Source organism: Crinia signifera, chromosome 19 (genome assembly GCF_055691185.1).
Source record: "Crinia signifera chromosome 19, ASM5569118v1, whole genome shotgun sequence".
Taxonomy (NCBI): domain Eukaryota; kingdom Metazoa; phylum Chordata; class Amphibia; order Anura; family Myobatrachidae; genus Crinia; species Crinia signifera.
The window spans coordinates 28,051,939-28,071,485 of record NC_139226.1 but is presented as its reverse complement, the minus strand read 5'-3'; the positions used below and the strand labels follow the sequence as shown (position 1 = coordinate 28,071,485).

At 47.1% G+C, this 19,547-nt stretch overlaps 1 protein-coding gene across 7 annotated transcripts in view; it reads left to right on the top strand.

Annotated features, from left to right (window-relative positions):
* ARHGEF1 (Rho guanine nucleotide exchange factor 1) overlaps positions 1-15,616 on the top strand; it is a 73,783-nt gene extending 58,167 nt beyond the window's left edge. For 5 of the 7 annotated variants that reach the window (XM_083162227.1, XM_083162226.1, XM_083162225.1 and 2 more), the window contains 15 exons: positions 35-117; positions 1,949-2,074; positions 2,907-3,021; positions 5,225-5,325; positions 6,159-6,236; positions 6,522-6,597; positions 6,905-7,072; positions 9,015-9,102; positions 9,791-9,895; positions 11,022-11,089; positions 11,846-12,007; positions 12,091-12,303; positions 12,958-13,082; positions 13,647-13,726; positions 14,196-15,616. In XM_083162227.1, coding sequence (XP_083018353.1) covers positions 35-117; positions 1,949-2,074; positions 2,907-3,021; positions 5,225-5,325; positions 6,159-6,236; positions 6,522-6,597; positions 6,905-7,072; positions 9,015-9,102; positions 9,791-9,895; positions 11,022-11,089; positions 11,846-12,007; positions 12,091-12,303; positions 12,958-13,082; positions 13,647-13,721 — 1,583 coding nt within the window. In that variant the 3' untranslated portion in view covers positions 13,722-13,726; positions 14,196-15,616. The remainder of the gene's footprint in view (positions 1-34; positions 118-1,948; positions 2,075-2,906; positions 3,022-5,224; positions 5,326-6,158; positions 6,237-6,521; positions 6,598-6,904; positions 7,073-9,014; positions 9,103-9,790; positions 9,896-11,021; positions 11,090-11,845; positions 12,008-12,090; positions 12,304-12,957; positions 13,083-13,646; positions 13,727-14,195) is intronic. The other 2 variants (XM_083162229.1, XM_083162228.1) reach the window with 1 other exon arrangement.
* The last annotated feature ends 3,931 nt before the right edge of the window (positions 15,617-19,547 follow it).

Sequence of the window (19,547 nt, the reverse complement as noted above, 5' to 3'; positions counted from 1 at the left end):
CCTGATCAGTTGTCTTGTGTTTTTTACCTTATAGCTTTGTTCCTGGATAGCTTGAAGAAGCTCCGTCTGGAAAATAACTCTATCATCCAGGCGATTGGGGACACGTTGCTGCAGCGGGTGAGCAGAGGGGATTTCAAGGGTGGGCTGATGGCCTTGCAGGGGAGGGGGGGGGGGCACTTTGAGTCTTGCGAATTGGTGGGAATCAGTCCATAAAATAGCAGATTCCACACACTCCAAAACATTGGCCTCTCTGGCACAGTCTTCAACTGGTTTTCCTCTTACCTCTTCAACCGTTCCTTCTCAGTCTCTGCCTCTGGCTCTACCTCACCACCTTCTATCCTTCCTGTCGGGGTCCCTCAGGGTTCCGTCCTTGGCCCCATTCTGTTCTCTCTGTACACCTCCTCTCTGGGTGCACTCATTAACTCCTTTGGCTTCCAATATCACCTCTATGCAGATGACACCCAAATCTACCTCTCCTCTCCTGATCTGTCCCCCACTGTTTTCTCTCAAGTTTCCAACTGCCTCGCTGCCATCTCTACCTGGATGTCTGAGCGATTTCTGAAGCTGAATATGGACAAAACCGAACTTATTATCTTTCCCCCACCCAGAGCTATGCCCCCTACTAATATCTCTATCACTGTTAACAACACCATCATATCCCCTGTTCCCCAACTCCGCTGCCTGGGTGTCACTCTTGACTCCTCCCTCTCCTTTGCACCCCACATCCAAGCCCTGGCCCATTCTTGCCGGTTCCAGTTACGCAACATTGCTCGCATCAGGCCCTTTCTCTCACAGAGTGCAACTAAGCTGATCATCCACTCATTAGTCATCTTGATGTGCTTGACTACTGTAATGCTCTTCTCACTGGCCTCGCTCAATCCCAACTAGCTCCTCTCCAATCTGTCCTCAATGCTGCAGCCAGGCTTATCTTCCTCTCCCGCCGCTCTAACTCTGCTACTCCCCTTCAACAAAATCTGCACTGGCTTCCATTCCCCTACAGAATCCTCTTCAAACACCTCACACTCACATACAGGGCCATCTCTAATTCCATTGCTCCATATATCTCTAACCTCATCTCCATTCATACACCCTCCCGCCCTCTACGGTCAGCTGACGACTGTCGTCTCTCCTCCATCCTGATCACTGCTTCCCATGCTAGAGTACAGGACTTTGCCCGTGCTGCACCCCTTCAGTGGAACGCACTCCCTCGCTCCATTAGACTCTCCCCGACCTTGCAAAGCTTCAAACGGGCACTGAAAACTCACCTATTCATCAAAGCATACCCTTCCACTGCATAAACCAGCTGGTTCTCCGACCCCTTGCCTGTTTACATCCTGCTATCTAACCACCACCCCCTCGCTTGCACCTCTTGTAATCTGTCTGTCTCCCCTTCCTACTAGATTGTAAGCTCCTCCGAGTAGGGTCCTCTTCCCTCCTGTTGTCAAAGCCCACTTCTCTTCACATTTCACTCACAGCTCTCCTTTACTCCAACACTCAGTGACCATCTTCATACTCATCTCCATCATTGGCCTCAAGCCTCTAGTTGTATGTTGATAGGGTCCTCACTACTTACATTTAAGCTGTAATGTGTATTGAACTGTGGTGCTCTTTATTTGTACTGAATTTTTGTTATTTATTCAATGTTATGCCAAGTTTTGTCTCCCTGTATTGTTCCTTTGTACTGCGCTGCGAAACACTTGTGGCGCCTTATAAATAAAATAATAATAATAATAATAATAATAAGATTCCACGATAAGTACATGAGGGGGTCTACTTTCATGTTGTGTAAATAAGCCGGGCTCACAGCCAGCTAATACCCCCGGGAGAACCAGAACGTACTCTGTATAGAGCAGGTACAACTGTCTAGGGAGAGCTCCCAGGCAACGCACGCTGGTGATACCGAGCGGAAGGTAATGCACGGATTCACACCACCTGTCTCCTCCCTCAGTTTGATGGTACGGAAGGATCGTGGTTTCAGAAGATCTCCTCAAGGTTTTGCAGTCGGCAACCATTCGCTTTGGAGCAGCTGAAGCAGAAGCAGAAGAAGGACCCTCGATTTACCCAGTTTATTCAGGTAGGTACAGGTATACATGGCAGATGTGCAGTCCTATTGCTTCCTGGATGGTATAATGCAGAGGAACAGTGCTGTTTCCCTATATGACACATGAGGCAGAATGTTTAATCCAGCCCCCAGCCTGTAAAGGCCCCCACAGTGGTCCTAAATGTCCGTGTTATTTCTAAGCAATCTGACTCCACGTGTGTACAGGCCATGACAACATGCGGTACCGCGTGTCGCCGTCGCAATCTTCTGACTACATTTAGGGGGGTATTCAATCACCCGCAGCCATCTCACGAAGTGGATCTCGGCAGAGCGAGCCTGACTTCACTAGCAGTCGGGCTCGTTCTGCCGGGAAGTGACGAGCTCCCGGCCGCAGCTCGCCTCTTCCCGGCCGTAGCTCGTGGCCACTCCCCCTTCTAGTCCCACTGCAGGCGGGACATTGAAACCCGCCGGCAGTTTCTCAGTCGAGCAGTCCGAGAACGGGACAGGGTCACTTGAATACCCCCTTAGAATGCATGCAGTCAAAATCTAGTCATTTCCCAGTGTTCTCATCAGAGAACCCTGATCCGCACAGATCGCTCAGCGCATGCGTGTCAGCAATGGGTGCTGAGCAATCTCAAGCACATTGCTCAGCACCGGGCTCCCGTCACCTCCATGTGTACAGGGCTTAAGTCTCACAAATAGCCTGGCTGAGTGGGTTTTTGATTGCCCTTGAATAGTGTCAGATCATTTGATTGCCTGGGTAGTTACAGTAAAGGCATGTGGTGATCCTTGTATCCTGCGTCCCAGTGCTTGAATTAAGAACCTGTGGATGTCGGTGTCCCATTCTTCTCCCCTCTCTCACCAGGAAGCAGAGAGTAACCCACAATGCCGACGGCTGCAGCTGAAGGACATTATTCCCTTTGAGATGCAGAGACTGACCAAGTATCCCCTGCTGCTGAAGAACATCGCTAACCTCACCGGTGAGGCCGCCGCACCTACATGTTCTACATCCGCATTGCTAAAACGTTCCGGGTTGAAACTGCGATAACATTGGAACTGCAAATATTATCTTTATACTTATGATAGATTCTAAAGCATTTACATTTGGGTTGTGTTCTTCTGTAGCATTTGGTCGCAACCGTAAAACTACTTCTCATTGGTGATGGACAAATACATGAGCAGAATGTCGGCCCAAGCTACAATGAATAAAAACAAAATCTCAGGGTTGGTGCGCTCAATATTCCCAGATGCAGCTTAGTTTAACATATAGAAAGTGAAATCCCAATGTCTTTACTCCACGGAACAAGTCACTGTTCGTTACATATGTTCTTGTCCTTGATAAGCTTTACCCTTTTCCTTGATAAGCTTTACCCTGCTGCCAGACACAGCAATGGCCGCTCTCTGCTCCTGCTGCCAGACACAGCAATGGCCGCTCTTTGCTCCTGCTGCCTTGTGGATATAATGCTATAATGAAGCTGCCACTACTATGACCTCAGTATAATACATTGGCGTCTCTATCAGAAGCTCGGTGAAGTGATAGTGTGGCTGGTGTTTATCACCGGCCAATCGGCTCCTACCTGTCATTTTTCAAACAGAGCCTGTAACTTCACAGGTAGGAGCTGATTGGCCGGTGATAAAAAAACACTTCATAACTTCACCAAGCTTAATAAATCTGCCCCTTAGTTATGTGTTTCTGGCATATTCAGAATGAAAGGCCCTGTATTCTTATTTTACTTATTAGATTTGCTTAATGAATTATTAAGACAGAAATGCTGGGAGGCCCTGCCTGTTTGGGGCGGGCGGAGGAAGTCACATGACATCAGCATCCGTCCCCATTTCGGCCGTCACCGTGCAGGATAGAAGTCCAGGCTTACTTTTATCCGCGAAGAGAGGACAAAATCATTAGATGCTGAGCGACCATCGATTTTTTTTTTTTTTTTTTTTTTTTTTCCCCTCTCTGCGGCCGCATTCGAGCTGATGACAAAGCGTACACATCCGCTCACATTGTGTAACGGTGATTCACAGCCTAGCGAGCAGGTCTGAATGACCCCCTCATGGATAGATGTTCAGGTGTCGGCAAAACTTTTTTAATAATGTTCTGATTAAAAACTTGGCCCACAGGTCATATCTGAAATTGTAATTCTTAAATTTTCTTTTAGAGTTTGCTTAATAAAAATAACAGGCGTATAGGGACTATTTTATTCATGGGCGCAGTACCATCATACCACCAGAAGGTGGTGCTACATACTGCTTTAGTCTGTTGAGAATAAATAAACTAAATAGGGCTTTGGGTAGCGCAGAAACTGCCTTCTCTTTTCCCAATGAGTTTCCAATAGTGACAGGCGTGTCTGATACATGAATTTACAAGGCAAATAGTGCATCAAAGGACACACGGTTTATTTATTTAGTTGTTAAGTGTGGCAACCTTCCCCCAAGGTTGCATTGTTTAGAATATGGATGGGGTACCTTTGGCCCTCCAGCTGTTATTGAACTACACAACCCATTGTGCACAGTTTTGCTATTTGGCCCTGCTAAAACTGTTGCAAGGCATGCTGGGATGTTTAGTTCAACAGCAACTGGGGTGCCAAAGTTTTCCTATGTCTGTTCTAGTTCTACAACCTTTGCCCATACACTAGGACAGGGATGCAGAACCTTTGGCCCTCCAGCTGTTGTTGGACTACACATCCCAGAATGCTTTGCTACAGTTTTAGCATGGCTAAATGGCAAAACTATAGCTGGGATGTGTAGTTCAGCGACAGCTGGAGGGCCAAAGGTTCCCCATTCCTGCACTAGGGCGATATACATGCGGTTTGATCACTTTTTATGAAATTGTGGCTATCAGTCCCATTAAAAAGCATCCATATCCCACATATTTGACAGCCGGTTCGATGTGTGGTCCCATGCGCATCGCTTCGAAGCCTGCGAGCCGCACCAGCTGCAGAGAGATCTGCCGGATCGCAGGCAAGCCACGCAGGCTTGACTGGGATTGAATGTGATGTATCGTGTGCAAAAGGACCTCATGATATATTGCATGTGATCCTGCTGCCTGTGAAGGACCTGTGCGGCTCAAAGGGGGGGATTGTGGGTGACCTGTCTGAGGGGAGGAGTCACCCTAGTGTATGGCCAGCTTTAGTGCGAGAGGGGGATTCTAGTGCTACTGACCCTCATTACTGGATCTTACAGAGGAAGAAGAGGAGAAGCAGAAGGTGCAGATGGCGGCCGAGTGTTGCCGTCAGATCCTAAACCACGTCAACACTGAAGTGCGAGAGATGGAGAACCAGATGGTAAGATGCAGCTGTGTTCCCATACTCTGCTTATCGGGTTGTTGTGCTACACCAGGCCTGACCGACCTCCAGCTGTTGTGAAACTACACATCCCAGCATGCACTGCCACTGTTTTAGCTTTCCCTAATAGCAAAACTGTGGCAAAGCATTCTGGAACACCACAGCTGAAGAGTCACAGGTTGGACGGGCCCGTCTTAAGCTTTTCTCCTGAGTCACCTGTCTATAGCCACCCCACATCATTGTATTGGCCGGTGGGCTGTCCATTAGGGAACAGTAATGTTTGTATAGACCAGGCATGTCCAAACTATGGCCCTCCAGCTGTTGTGAAACTACATATTCCAGCATGCTTTGCAATAGTTTTAGAAATCCCTAATAGCAAAACTGGCAATGCATGATGGGACTTGTAGTTTCACAACAGCTGGAGGGCCACAGTTTGGACGTGCCTGGTATAGACTGCTCCTCCCCATATGACGTCTGACGGTTGGAAATGTCTAACGGGAGCTATGGCTTAACCGCAGTCAGGGCATTTATTGTGGATTTGTTTTCGAGCCTCCTCAGGCTTCAACAACAATCCACCCCGGCAGATCATTTAGCCCGTGGTAGTTAATCCTCCCTCAGACTGGAACAGAAATCCTCATTCACAGCAGCTTCCGCAAGCATGGGCAGATTGAATCCAGCACTAAGTTACAACGGACATCGTACGCCATACGGTGCCAAAAAGATAGGACAAAATGTATGCGCACACATCTGTAGCGCCATGAGGTTGTCGTCCTCCATGCGATTACACTGTATGTGTTCTGATACACCGTCGCCTTCTTTTGTGTCCTCTGCAGAAACTCAGCGATTACCAAAGACGTCTCGACATCTCCAACTTGCGGCAGAGCAATGATCCGCTGTTCAGCGAGTTCAAGGTAATACCTGTCGGCGGCCGGCTAGGTTTCACAATACACCCAGATGTGTTCATCTGTAGACTGGGTGTAGAAAAGGCTTCCACTACAATTCTGCTGGTACAATCATCAATGGCAGGATTGCCGTTATTCGGCTTGTTACCGACTGATTCGGCAAAATACAGGGGGACACCAAGGAGGAGGATTCTGAACTTTACTGTATATTGCTATATATGTTGTTGTGTGATTTTTGTTTGGTTGTTTTTTTTTGCCAACCTTTTAAATTGTGTTTTGGGTAATGTCTTCCAGAACATAGATATCACCAGGAGAAAACTGATATACGAGGGGAACCTGACCTGGAGAGTTAGCAAAGACAAGTCTGTTGGTGAGATCCCGGTTTCATTCCAAACTACCCATGTCCGTAGTATAGAACGTTGTCCTCAGACTCTTACGCCTATTATCTATTTTTGTAAACGGTTGGTGTTAATAACGATGGTTCTTATGAAAAGTTTGGGCGAAAAGCAAAATAAAAAAAATTATATCCAGTTAGACCTATCTTTTTATTTTAGCATATATTACAAATGATACCCCCCCTCCCCAAGTATACGGTTGTATGCCTACACGTGCAAGGCTTCCAGTGTTCCACCCTCCACCCCTCTCCACGCTCTGAATACTGTATTCTTGCTTCGCAGATGTTCTTGTGCTCCTCTTGGATGATATCTTGATGCTTCTTCAGAAACAGGATGAGCGGTTGGTTTTAAAGTGTCAAAGTCGTACAATCACCCCGACTCCAGATGGGAAACTCATGCTGAGTCCGATTATTAAGCTGCACATGGCAATGGCTCGTGAGGTGGCTACAGGTATGTGTCTAAGGAAGAGTGCCAGTACACTGTCGGAAGACGGAAGACCGTTCCCCCTACTAGTACACTGTCCTAGATGGAAGGCTGTTCCCCCTACTAGTACACTGTCCTAGACGGAAGGCCGTTCCCCCTACTAGTACGCTGTCCTAGACGGAAGGCCGTTCCCCCTACTAGTACACTGTCCTAGACGGAAGGCTGTTACCCCTACTAGTACGCTGTCCTAGACGGAAGGCTGTTGTCCTAGACGGAAGACCGTTCCCCCTACTAGTACACTGTCCTAGACGGAAGGCTGTTCCCCCTACTAGTACGCTGTCCTAGACTGAAGGCCGTTCCCCCTACTAGTACGCTGTCCTAGACGGAAGGCCGTTCCCCCTACTAGTACACTGTCCTAGACTGAAGGCCGTTCCCCCTACTAGTACACTGTCCTAGACGGAAGGCCGTTCCCCCTTCTAGTACACTGTCCTAGACGGAAGGCCGTTCCCCCTACAAGTACACTGTCCTAGACGGAAGGCCGTTCCCCCTACTAGTACACTGTCCTAGACGGAAGGCCGTTCCCCCTTCTAGTACACTGTCCTAGACGGAAGGCCGTTCCCCCTTCTAGTACACTGTCCTAGACGGAAGGCCGTTCCCCCTTCTAGTACACTGTCCTAGACGGAAGGGTGTTCCTCCCCTACTAGTACACTGTCGTAGTTGGAAGGCTGTTCCCCCTACTAGTACACTGTCCTAGACGGAAGGCCGTTCCCCCTACTAGTACACTGTCCTAGACGGAAGGCTGTTCCCCCTACTAGTACACTGTCCTAGACGGAAGGCTGTTCCCCCTACTAGTACACTGTCCTAGACGGAAGGCTGTTCCCCCTACTAGTACACTGTCCTAGACGGAAGGCTGTTCCCCCTACTAGTACACTGTCCTAGACGGAAGGCTGTTCCCCCTACTAGTACACTGTCCTAGACGGAAGGCTGTTCCCCCTACTAGTACACTGTCCTAGACGGAAGGCTGTTCCCCCTACTAGTACACTGTCCTAGACGGAAGGCTGTTCCCCCTACTAGTACACTGTCCTAGACGGAAGGCTGTTCCCGCCCCCCCCTCCCCTACTAGTACACTGTCCTAGATGGAAGGCTGTCCCCCCCCCCCCCCCCTCCCCTACTAGTACACTGTACTAGATGGAAGGCTGTCCGTCCCCCCCCTACTAGTACACTGTCCTAGATGGAAGGCTGTTTCCCTTACTAGTACACTGTCCTAGATGGAAGGCTGTCCGTCCCCCCCCTACTAGTACACTGTCCTAGACGGAAGGCTGTTCCCCCTACTAGTACACTGTCCTAGACGGAAGGCTGTTCCCCCTACTAGTACACTGTCCTAGATGGAAGGCTGTTCCCCCTACTAGTACACTGTCCTAGACGGAAGGGTGTTCCCCCTACTAGTACACTGTCCTAGACGGAAGGGTGTTCCCCCTACTAGTACACTGTCCTAGACGGAAGGCTGTTCCCCCTACTAGTACACTGTCCTAGACGGAAGGCCGTTCCCCCTTCTATTACACTGTCCTAGACGGAAGGCCGTTACCCCTACTAGTACACTGTCCTAGACAGAAGGCTGTTCCCCCTACTAGTACACTGTCCTAGACGGAAGGCTGTTACCCCTACTAGTACACTGTCCTAGACGGAAGGCTGTTCCCCCTACTAGTACACTGTCCTAGACGGAAGGCCGTTACCCTTACATATTATATAGTCTTTTGGGTTACTGTGGACTGGTAAATTAAGTAACCTCTGGGTGGGTCTTCTGCCCAAAGTCAGGATCTTTTCTGCTCCCTGTTGTGGCAATTGCTGCACTCTGTAATGCGTATACCATCCTCACAGCGCCTACACAGTAAGCACACCTGCTATTTCTCCCTACATACCGGTTGTACATCGGATGTTATGCTGACACTCTGACCGTGCTCTCTTGCAGATAACAAAGCCTTCTTCGTCCTATTTAAATGGGAGGATAGAGCACAGATCTATGAGCTTGTGGCACCGACTACATCCGATAAGAAGAAGTAAGTGATGAGCAGATGCTGGGAGATGGTTGTTGGGACGGAGTGGACCATTGATGTGATTCGTTAGTAAAGGGCTTCTGCTACGTGGGAGGTCTCCGTCCGCCCTGAGCTTGTTATACTATTAGCAGTTAGTGCTTAGGAAGAGCTTACGATCTACATTGCCATTGTGATACCACTCTCTGCCCCCTGTCAACTCAGGGTGGGGGGGGGGGGAGAGAGTGTGATGGATCCAGTGTCTATGTCGTTGGATGTTGACTTCATGGGCCCAGGTATTGGTGTAAGCATCATACGCCACAATTACTTTAATGCCAGACTCGCTGTTTTAAAAAAAGGAAAACATTTCCTCTCTTGTTGGTATACAGTAGTATCCAATCTATAATATTATCCAGCTGGCCCCAGGTTCTCCTACCGTAGTTTCTCCATATAACCCGTAGGTGGTGCTATTCGCTTTCTCCTCTGTATCAAACACAAAAACAAACGGCAGAACTTTAGGTTTTATGTAGTTGCTGCTCTGTCGCCGTTTCCAACAAATCTCTGACTCGTTATTTCCAATATGGCCGTTTAGAATTATCCATTGGTAACGTAGGCAGGTGCCTATGACCAATGTCTGTCTGTGTCAAGGTAAAGTTTTACACCAGCCAACAGTATACAGAACACTTGTGTTATTTACACCTCTGTTGTCTTACAGATGGTTTACTCTCATCAGCCAAAATACTGGCCCTCTGGATTCGTCGGTTTGCAAACCAAGCGCTGCCTATAGTAACCCAACCATGCTTCCTCAGAGCCCCACCTAGTAAGTGCAGTGTGCAGGGTCTAAGGGTCTGCTGTGGACTGTTTGCCAGTACGTTCTATATGTGACTTGCTTGTGTGCACACTTGTGTACTTGTTGCCTCTTTCTATCAACCCTTTCATACTTGCTACTAGTCATTGTGTCTTTCCTGTTGTATCGCTCGCTGTGTATCCTCATGGTTCACCATAGACAATACATAGCGGGTAACCTAATAAATACAGAGGATCGCTAAAACATCTCCAGCTGTGCAGCAGAAGGAACCGGAGGATCAACTCCGTATTGCTGGACGGGGAAGGAAGCAATGTCACTGCTTTATTACCTTGTACGGCTGGGGCACACAAAATGTGACACTTCAGCGTTTGTGGAACCACACGTCCCAGCATGGCCTGTCACCGTTTTAGCATGTTATAAAAGCGAATTTGTGGCAGAGAATGTTGGGACTCCCGCTGTACACAATACATGGGCGAGACAACTCTGTGGGTGAGCCGGCTACGTCTACAAGGTGCGGGCGAGCAGGTGTAGTTGTGGGTGAACAGGTGGTGTGCCTGAGAAGCCGGGGTCAATGAGCAGGTGTGCGGGGGAAAAGACTGTGCAGGGGGAGCAGACTGTGTGCACAAGGTGTGCGGAGGGAGCAGACTTAGGGGTCAGTCCTATTGGGTGCGGATGATTCACGAGTTGGAATCATCACGGCACCGAGCACACTGTACGGCAGGCTGAATTTGCTTAAAAGCGCTCACACCTCCGCATCTCCATAGGGGTGCGAGCAATTTTAATCCAATTCGGCCCAGTGAAGGGCGTAAGATCGAGCTGAATCGGGTGCCGTTTCCAGTGTTTTAAACAGGTGAAAATGGCACCTTGCACCCATCGGACCGAATAGGATCGATCCCTTACTGAGTAGTAGACCGAGCACTGGATGACATGGAGGTGTAGGGGGAGGACTAGAGCTCACATACAGAAAAAGGGGTACACGTGCTTTCTCCTTGTGGTACCGTGTTCATTATAGGTGCACGTTGTGTAGTCACTGATATATTGCTGTATATTACTCTGTACAAGCAATAAAGCCTTACAGTAGGTACAGTGTTCCCTGCCCCATGGTCATAGTGTGCTGAAAAGATTTATTTCATTGCAGTTATAATGATCAGCTGCTGACCAGCTCTGAGAACGGCGGTTCCACGAAAGAGTCTGTTACGAAGGATGGTAAGTGTTCCTGCTCTATAGAGATCCAGCAGTTCCTCATAATGTAACACAATCTCCTGCTCAGGATCATACTGGGCTCTGAGAACCGCCAGCTCCTTCTCTTCTGTCTTTGACGAAGCTTGACGTCTTTGCTGTATCTTTTATATAATGAGTATGAATGGAGGACAGCAGCCCACAGAGGGCCATCGCTGATTGCATTGATCCCGAGGGAGTGTGACCATTGGCTATAAAGCTTCTGAGGTGGGGGGGGGGGGGCCCCTCAAAATCTAAGTATTGGTATAGTGTCTATCACCCCATACCGGCAGTCCTGATTCCATTTATTCTCTTAACGACGTACCTGGCATGGTTGTTTGGGCTCTGCTATGTTAGAAAGGAGCAGGGATCTTCCCACAGGGTGGCGTACGACACCCATTCCGGTGTCTTCCCACAGGGTGGCGTATGGCACCCACTGCGGTCTCTTTTTGTACAAGTTATAAATACGCTTTTAAATAGATATTATTTACCTAATTCATTCAATTTGAGACCTTTTTTAAATAAATATTGCCAGTTAAGCGATTAATGAACAACTGTAATGAGATGTAACCAGGAGCACCTTTAATTACTTGTGTATTTCCTTCTCACAATCCCTCTTTGGACATGGTGGCTGGTTATGTTTCACCTGCTGATACGTCATCCATGACCAGTCTCCCCCTCTCCTACCCACGTATACTAAATCATGGTCCGTTTTGAACCCTGCTGCCTTTCTGGTCTTCACAGAAAAGGAGGAATCCATGGACGAGGTGGGCTTGGGCCAGGAGGACAGTGCTGGAGACAGGACAAACATAACTGGACACCTTCTGGACCACAATTTTCACGCCTACAATCTAAATCGATACACGAGCACAACAGGGAACATAGCCATTGAGGCGCTAGAGGAAGGTGAGGAGGACCAGGGTGGTCTTGGAGGTTTCCTGGAAGTAATTCTATGTTTCCTGTGCTCAAGCTCTTTCTCCTCCTCTCAGTGTCGGTGCTGAAGAGGCTTCTAGTACGGAATATCCGCCTGTCTGCCTGCCTGGACACAGAGTCTCTCTCTAACCTGGACAGCTGGACTGACTCTACTTCAGAGGAGGCTGGAGTGCCCCCATCTGGACAAGATGAGAAGGCCTCCAATGGAGACCCGGTAGGAGACTCTGTGCCAGACTCTGACAGAGTAACAAGAGTGCTGGGTGAGAATGGTGAGTCCTGGTATCAGCTGTGAAGGTTACAGCAATGGGTTAATTGATGGTTTTGTTGTGTTCCCTTTGATTTACCCAAGTATTAGGCAACCATGCTGCAAAGTATTTGTGCGAATGCATACATGCATTATATTTATTTATTATCAGTTATTTATATAGCGCACACCTATTCCGCAGCGCTGTACAGAGAATATTAGAGCATTCACATCAGTCCCTGCCCCAGTGGAGCTTACAATCTATATTCCCTACCACATGTACACAAGCACACAGACATTCTAGGGTTCTCTTTGTTGGGAGCCAATTAACCGAACAGAATGTTTTTGGAGGAAACTGGAGTACCCGGAGGAAACCCACGCAAGCACAGGGAGAATATACAAACTCCACAGTTAGGGCCACGGAGGGAATCTAACCCATGACCTCAGTTCTGTGCATATTCACTAGTTATGCTGGAGTGCTCTAAGTGTGCTGTCCAGCATAGAAGTGGAACGTCAAGCCTTTCATTCTCAATACCTCGTGGGGGATCGATGTGAGGGGGAGGGGTGGTGGTAATAACGTATATAGCATAACACGGTTATCATTGGGACCTCAGTCTATAATATGACCATCACAGATGCACCATAGAGAGCTGAAACCGCTCCGCTCTTCTACCTACAGATCGGGATTCGGGAGCAAGAGATGTTGCCGAGTCCTTGTGTGCCCCCATTGTGCTGTCCCAGGAACAGTCTGAGGAAGTTAGGAGACACATACGTCTTTTGGAGCAGAAGGTCCAGCAGCTGAAGGCAAGTGTTCTATAGCTGCAGGAGAGGAGATGGTGACTGCTGCGTAAGGGCTTCATCGCAGCTGGTTACAGACAGATATGTGGATTAAGCAGGCGGTAATATAACTCATTGCAGCTAAGACTCCAGCTCGGTCATCTCCTGGGTATACCATGTCTAAGCAGGTGGGAGGGGCTAGGCCCACATCTATCCAATCCTAGCATTAGGGGTAATGGTGCAAGGCTTCTGGCTAACCGGTGGAGTCAATTTTGAAAGCACAGAGTTACTGACCTGTCCTCTCTCTGTGGGCCTGATTCAAATGTGGTTAGGATCGCGGCACCTACATCAGTCGCCAACTGTGTCACCCTTGGGACAGTCGGTCTGTAGCTGAGGCATGCCCAATGACGCAGTACAATGTTTGGTACTTTTTTGGGTTTTGTGCTGCGCTTCCACCCACATCTGAATCCAGTGCCATGGTCTGTAAGGCGTGTGCGTGTGTGTGTGTGTGTGTATATATTAATAATAGAAGTTAGATAATCTCATTAATAATAACAGCTTGTTAATATCAGATTTGTTCTTACATTTCAGGTGCTGGAGGAGGACTACAACCACCTCCAGAGGACAGTCACCAAATTCTCCATATCTCAGAGCAGTTTCACATGAAACGGGTAAGCTGCGCACGCGGCCGATGCACCTACGGGGCATTGGAGGTTGGCGCAGGGATTGCAGTGTGTGCCATTTGCTGTAACACATAGCAACCTGACAGATTCCCTCATTTTTTCAGCTGAGCATTGACCGTTTAACCATCGATGGTTCAAATCTGCGCTGGCCATGAGGCCTCCTTTATCGATGGTGAGACTATTGATGGTTAGGAACGGTCAGCGGCCATCCCTAGTCTACACCACAGGTTCTCAAACTCGGTCCTCAGGACCCCACACAGCGCATGTTTTGCAGGTCTCCTCACAGAAGCACAAGTGAAGTAATTAGCTCCAAATGAGTAATGAGCGCACCTGCCGGGTGACCTGGAAAACGTGAACGGTGTGGGGTCCTGAGGACCAAGTTTGAGAACCCCTGGTCTACACTATGAAACGGACATCTATTCTTTTTATTTATTTTGATTTAACTTTGCTTTTTCAGGTCAAGCCTTGAGTTAAAGACCCCTCTCCTCGCACCACGGTGTCGCACGCCCTGCTCAAAATCCCAGGGACTGAACGTCTGAAGCGCTTCCATTTCATCGCTCCCGGGAAAGGACTCTGGGCAGGGTGGCGTTCCTGGGACTGAATGGACTGCCAGTCATAGGATGTGGGTGGGCGGCCTCGTGTTATCGCAGGGACCCCGTTTTATTTTTTTGTTGGATAACACACAAGTGCCTTATTGCCTTTTTATATGTATTTTTTTCAGGGACCATTGGAGGGTGGGGTTGGGGGATGCTGAATTCTCTATATATATTCTGTAATCTGTTTTTAAAATATATATATATATATATATATCAGATATAGAGATTCTTATTGTAGCTGTACAGTAATATTAGCTTTGCTTATTAGACGAGGACTGGCCTTCCAGTGCCATCGCCCCACACATATATATATATTAAGCTACGCCAAACCAAAACCTCACGCACCGAGCCTGTATTTCCCTTCTTTAGTGGATGAAGTGTTGCGATTAGGTACCTGGATCAGAATGAGGATAGACAGTCTTGGAGTTTAGGGGTTGACGTAAGCAGATTTCTGAAGACAATGCTATGCGGTACGTTTGGTAACAGACAGACGGAGATGGTGGTGTAAACTTTATACGGCAATAGGATTATCAGTGGGTGTATCTGGGATGATCAGCCCCCAAAAGTCCTTTCTGGTTCATTCTAGAACTATGTGATATGTTTTGTAATAGCGAATATGTGTCCCTTTGTGTAGCTTGTGTTTTAGGAATGAAATGTTTGTCCCAAGGAGTCTCTAAAGCAGAGGTTCATTCCTTGTAGATAATTATTTTCCCGATTTCACGTACTGCCTAATTCCCCCTGTATGTGACTAGTGATAAACCAGACCAATGAACCCAGATCTTCTGTATAGGAACAGGTGAAACATATGTCGGCAATTATGTTGGGGGTTGAAACGTATGTGTATAAAACAGGATGGTCCAGATAGGTGTTGTGGTCAGCCGCACTAAAAGCTTTAGCGATGTAAGTAGCCTCATTGTAATCCAGGTATCTGCTCCGTAACACGTAGGCTATGTGCCGATTGTTGGCACGTCCTTCCAAATACAATAAATGTCCCAGCTTGGGGAGCAAACATTACATCAGAGCAGATGCGGAAAACCGGCAGGGTCTGCAGCTGCTGTAAAACTATGTAATATTTTCTAGACTTTGGCTTGTTAAGAGTATGCTGGGATTTGTAGTTCCACTGCCTCTGCAGAGGTTGATCTCTTCTACCTCTGATGTAAGGGAATGTGTAAAATCACTGAACAAAGATCTGAAGATGGATTATGTAATTATAATATATTTTTGAAGCTTTGGGGGATGTATTTTGGGAGGCGTGTTCGGGGGGGGGGGGGGGGGACTTTGATATCCCTGTGAGATGTTTTTTTCAGTGTATGCCAAAGACCATTTTTCGGAAACTGTTACTTTAAAAAAAAAAAAAAGGCTAAAAAAAATAAAGTTTTTTTTTTTTTTTTCTTTCGTGTTTTTGCTGCCTGTCTAGTTATTGGCTAATTTTCTCCCGATACAGGTCATCAAATTGTCCTATAATACAAGAATCAAGAGAAAGGTCTGTTCGATCTTCCTTTATTGCTATGCTGTAGAATACCCTTTTCTTTTTATTGAAGGATACATAAAAAAAATAAAAATAAAAAAATACCAGCAGTTCCCCAGAATATATATTTTTTTTAACCACCAGCCCACTCCCCCCCAAAAAATGTACCACATACAGCTTGACAGAAGATGGTACGTAGGGTAGGCAGATGATCAGAAGCTCTGAGTCGAAATATTAGCCCCACGCTCATATGTACAAAAATATAGGCAATTTAGCAATGCAGGACTCCGCTTGTATTTTATTATTTTCTGACAAATATAAAGTTGGCCCGATCCCCCAAAGATTACCTAGTACCTCATGGGGATCTTCATCTGGCTCCAATGCACCAAGTCATTAACCGTTTGAGTGCCAAGCAAACATTTGTATTCATCATATTGACCTGTAATGTTTCCGTTATACAGGAAATTTAATCTTTTTTTGCAGACCATTTTTTATGAATTTATATAACCAATGTCAGCGACGCTGGCATTTTTTAAGCGGATATTTTGCACATCTCTGAGATATTGGCGCTCAAAGGGTTAAGTGAGCCTCAAAGAGTTTCCTAGTAGTTTTATGTGAATTATAACCTCTAGCTACAAAACGGATCCTAGCTATACTTTTAGTAGTAGTTTCTGAAATGAAAGTTTAAACCTAATTGGTTGCTTTGAGTTACAATACATTATAGAATAATCCCATGTTAATAGTGGGAGGGAGGGGTGTGGTATATGGGCCGTACAGTCAGGATCCCGACAGTCATTAGCCCGACTCAGACAGCGGGGTGAGCGCAACAAAGCCCCTTGCGAGCTCACTGCGCTCGCCACGCTGCGGGCATGGTGGCACGCTACGCTCGCCATCTATTCTATTCTCCCTCTATGGGGGTCGTGGACCCCCACAAGGGAGAAAAGCTGGTGGCCGTCGGGATCCCGACGTCGGGGTAATGACTGTCAGGAAACTGTCCGGCGCCTGGGAGGGAGGAGGGTACTTTTCACATAAAATACATTGGGCCAGATGCACTAAGCTTCAAAAGTGATAAAATAAAGAGTGACAGCCAGCCAATCAGCTCCTACCTGCCATGTCACAGACTGTGTTTGAAAAATGTCAGGCAGGAGCTGATTGGTTGGTCGTTTATCACTCTCCATTTTATCACTTTTGAAGCTTAGTGCATCTGGCCCATTGTGTTGTAATAAACCCCCCAAAAAATAAGAACATAGAACTTGCACATAAAAGGGTCTCTGGGGCCCATTCACTATTGAATATTTGCGGCTCATTCCTGAAAATACCCGGTTTTGGGGGGTTAGCTGCAAATATGAAGTACCGCCCACATGTACCATGGGGGAACCGCAGCAGGAATGTCCGATACTTGCTGCAATCCCACCATTTGCTGCTGGCAGCCGCATCCCCCATAAGTCGCTATGTATCCGTATCGGCCGACATCGCAACCGCCATTCTGAGATAACCTATGGACTTACAGACCACAATGGCGGTGGGGCAGTGGGGTCAGCACTAGGTATGGACATCGGAAACCCACCATCAAATGATGGGTGGGCTTTCGCCATCGAATCTGTCGATGCAATGGTTTCTGACCATCGCATCAAAGGAATTTGATAGAAAAAACAAAATGTATGGGGGGAAAAAAGCCCCTTTGGTGCATGCGCAAATATCTGCAGCATGGCCACGTGTGTACAGAAGCACTGCTGGAGGGGCGGGACCATCGGATCACCATCAAATGTTTACCATTTGATGGCAGCAAACATCGGAATGCCACCATCAAATTCTGAAAGTATTGCTATCAAAACAAAATCATTAATGATTATGAAACCTCACAATGCGATGTCCATCCCTAGTCAGCACGGGTATGCCGGGGGTCAGCGCTAGACGCGTACGCGTAGACCCTCCCCCACCTGGCGTAGCAGATCTCAGGGACTGGCTCCTTTCTGGGCCCCTGTACAGGCGTCAGCAGGGACATACATCCCGCCGATCAGATTGCAATGTGATACCTGGTGGTAGATCCTGTGCAATCCTATGGTATATGTGCCCCTCTGTCTTTAAATGAATTTACTATATTTATTAATTCGCTATGGTAGTTTCTTTCATGTTGAAAGGACAGCGGCTCAGTAATAATTGGTTTGTGAAGCATTTAAATTGCAAACTAGAGAAGTTAGGAATAAGTTGGAGGATTTTAACTCAAGTGACTAAGCTGGTGATAAAATAGTTGCCAGTCATTAATCCTTCTGGTGCCAATAAAGGTTAAATAAAAATAAATAATAATAATTTTATCTCTACACGATAATCTTGCTGTTCTCTTTCGGTATAGTATTTTATACGCCTCTTCCCTCAGTCCTAGTCACCCTTTTTTCATATCTGCCTTTCAGTGCCAATTCCCTGACATGACAATTGACTGTATTGGACCGTTTATGCAACAACGGAGAAATGAATGACCTAGTTCTATAATGATGTTATCACCTGACGTGATAAAAATAGCGATTGAGATCACTGTTAATTATATAGAATTGGGTATTTAAGAACTTTTACTCAAAATGGCAGAAGGACGCTTCTAAGCTTTAAATGTGTACGAGATATATAACATTCTCCTGACACTCGTAAAGCAAAACTATATATAATTTGTTAAATTGCTCAATGTGTATGCACTATATAATTTATTATGTGGTTACTATAACGTTGTGTGAGTACATCGCATAATGTGTACACAGATTGTGACAGCACCAACCCAATGTAGTACGCTTACTTTGTAGGTGTGCGGATCAGTGTCTGTGTACTCATACAGGGAAGCCAGAATGATGACCAGTGTGGTTCATGGGATAAATGTCTCTACAGCAGGGGTCCCTCAAACTATTTTGCTCTGGGACCTCATCAGACAATAAAAATAATAACAGGACCCCAGCAAGTTACTGCAGAAGATCATCACATCACATGTGTAGTCAGCAGACAGCACATATATGGCAGCATTGTGGAGGCACAGAGTGATGGGAGGAGTCTGATATACCATAACCCATCACATCACATGTGTAGGCAGCAGACAGCACATACATGGCAGCATTGTGGAGGCACAGAGTGATGGGAGGAGTCTGATATACCATAACCCAGCACATCACATGTGTAGTCAGCAGACAGCACATACATAGCAGCATTGTGGAGGCACAGAGTGATGGGAGGAGTCTGATATACCATAACCCATCACGTCACACGTGTAGTCAGCAGACAGCACATACATGGCAGCATTGTGGAGGCACAGAGTGATGGGAGGAGTCTGATATACCATAACTCATCACATCACTTGTGTAGTCAGCAGACAGCACATACATGGCAGCATTGTGGAGGCACAGAGTGATGGGAGGAGTCTGATATACCATGACCCATCACATCACACGTGTAGTCAGCAGACAGCACATACATGGCAGCATTGTGGAGGCACAGAGTGATGGGAGGAGTCTAATATACCATAACCCATCACATCACACATGTAGTCAGCAGACAGCACATACATGGCAGCATTGTGGAGGCACAGAGTGATGGGAGGAGTCTGATATACCATAACCCATCACATCACACGTGTAGTCAGCAGACAGCACATACATGGCAGCATTGTGGAGGCACAGAGTGATGGGAGGAGTCTGATATACCATAACCCATCACATCACTTGTGTAGTCAGCAGACAGCACATACATGGCAGCATTGTGGAGACAC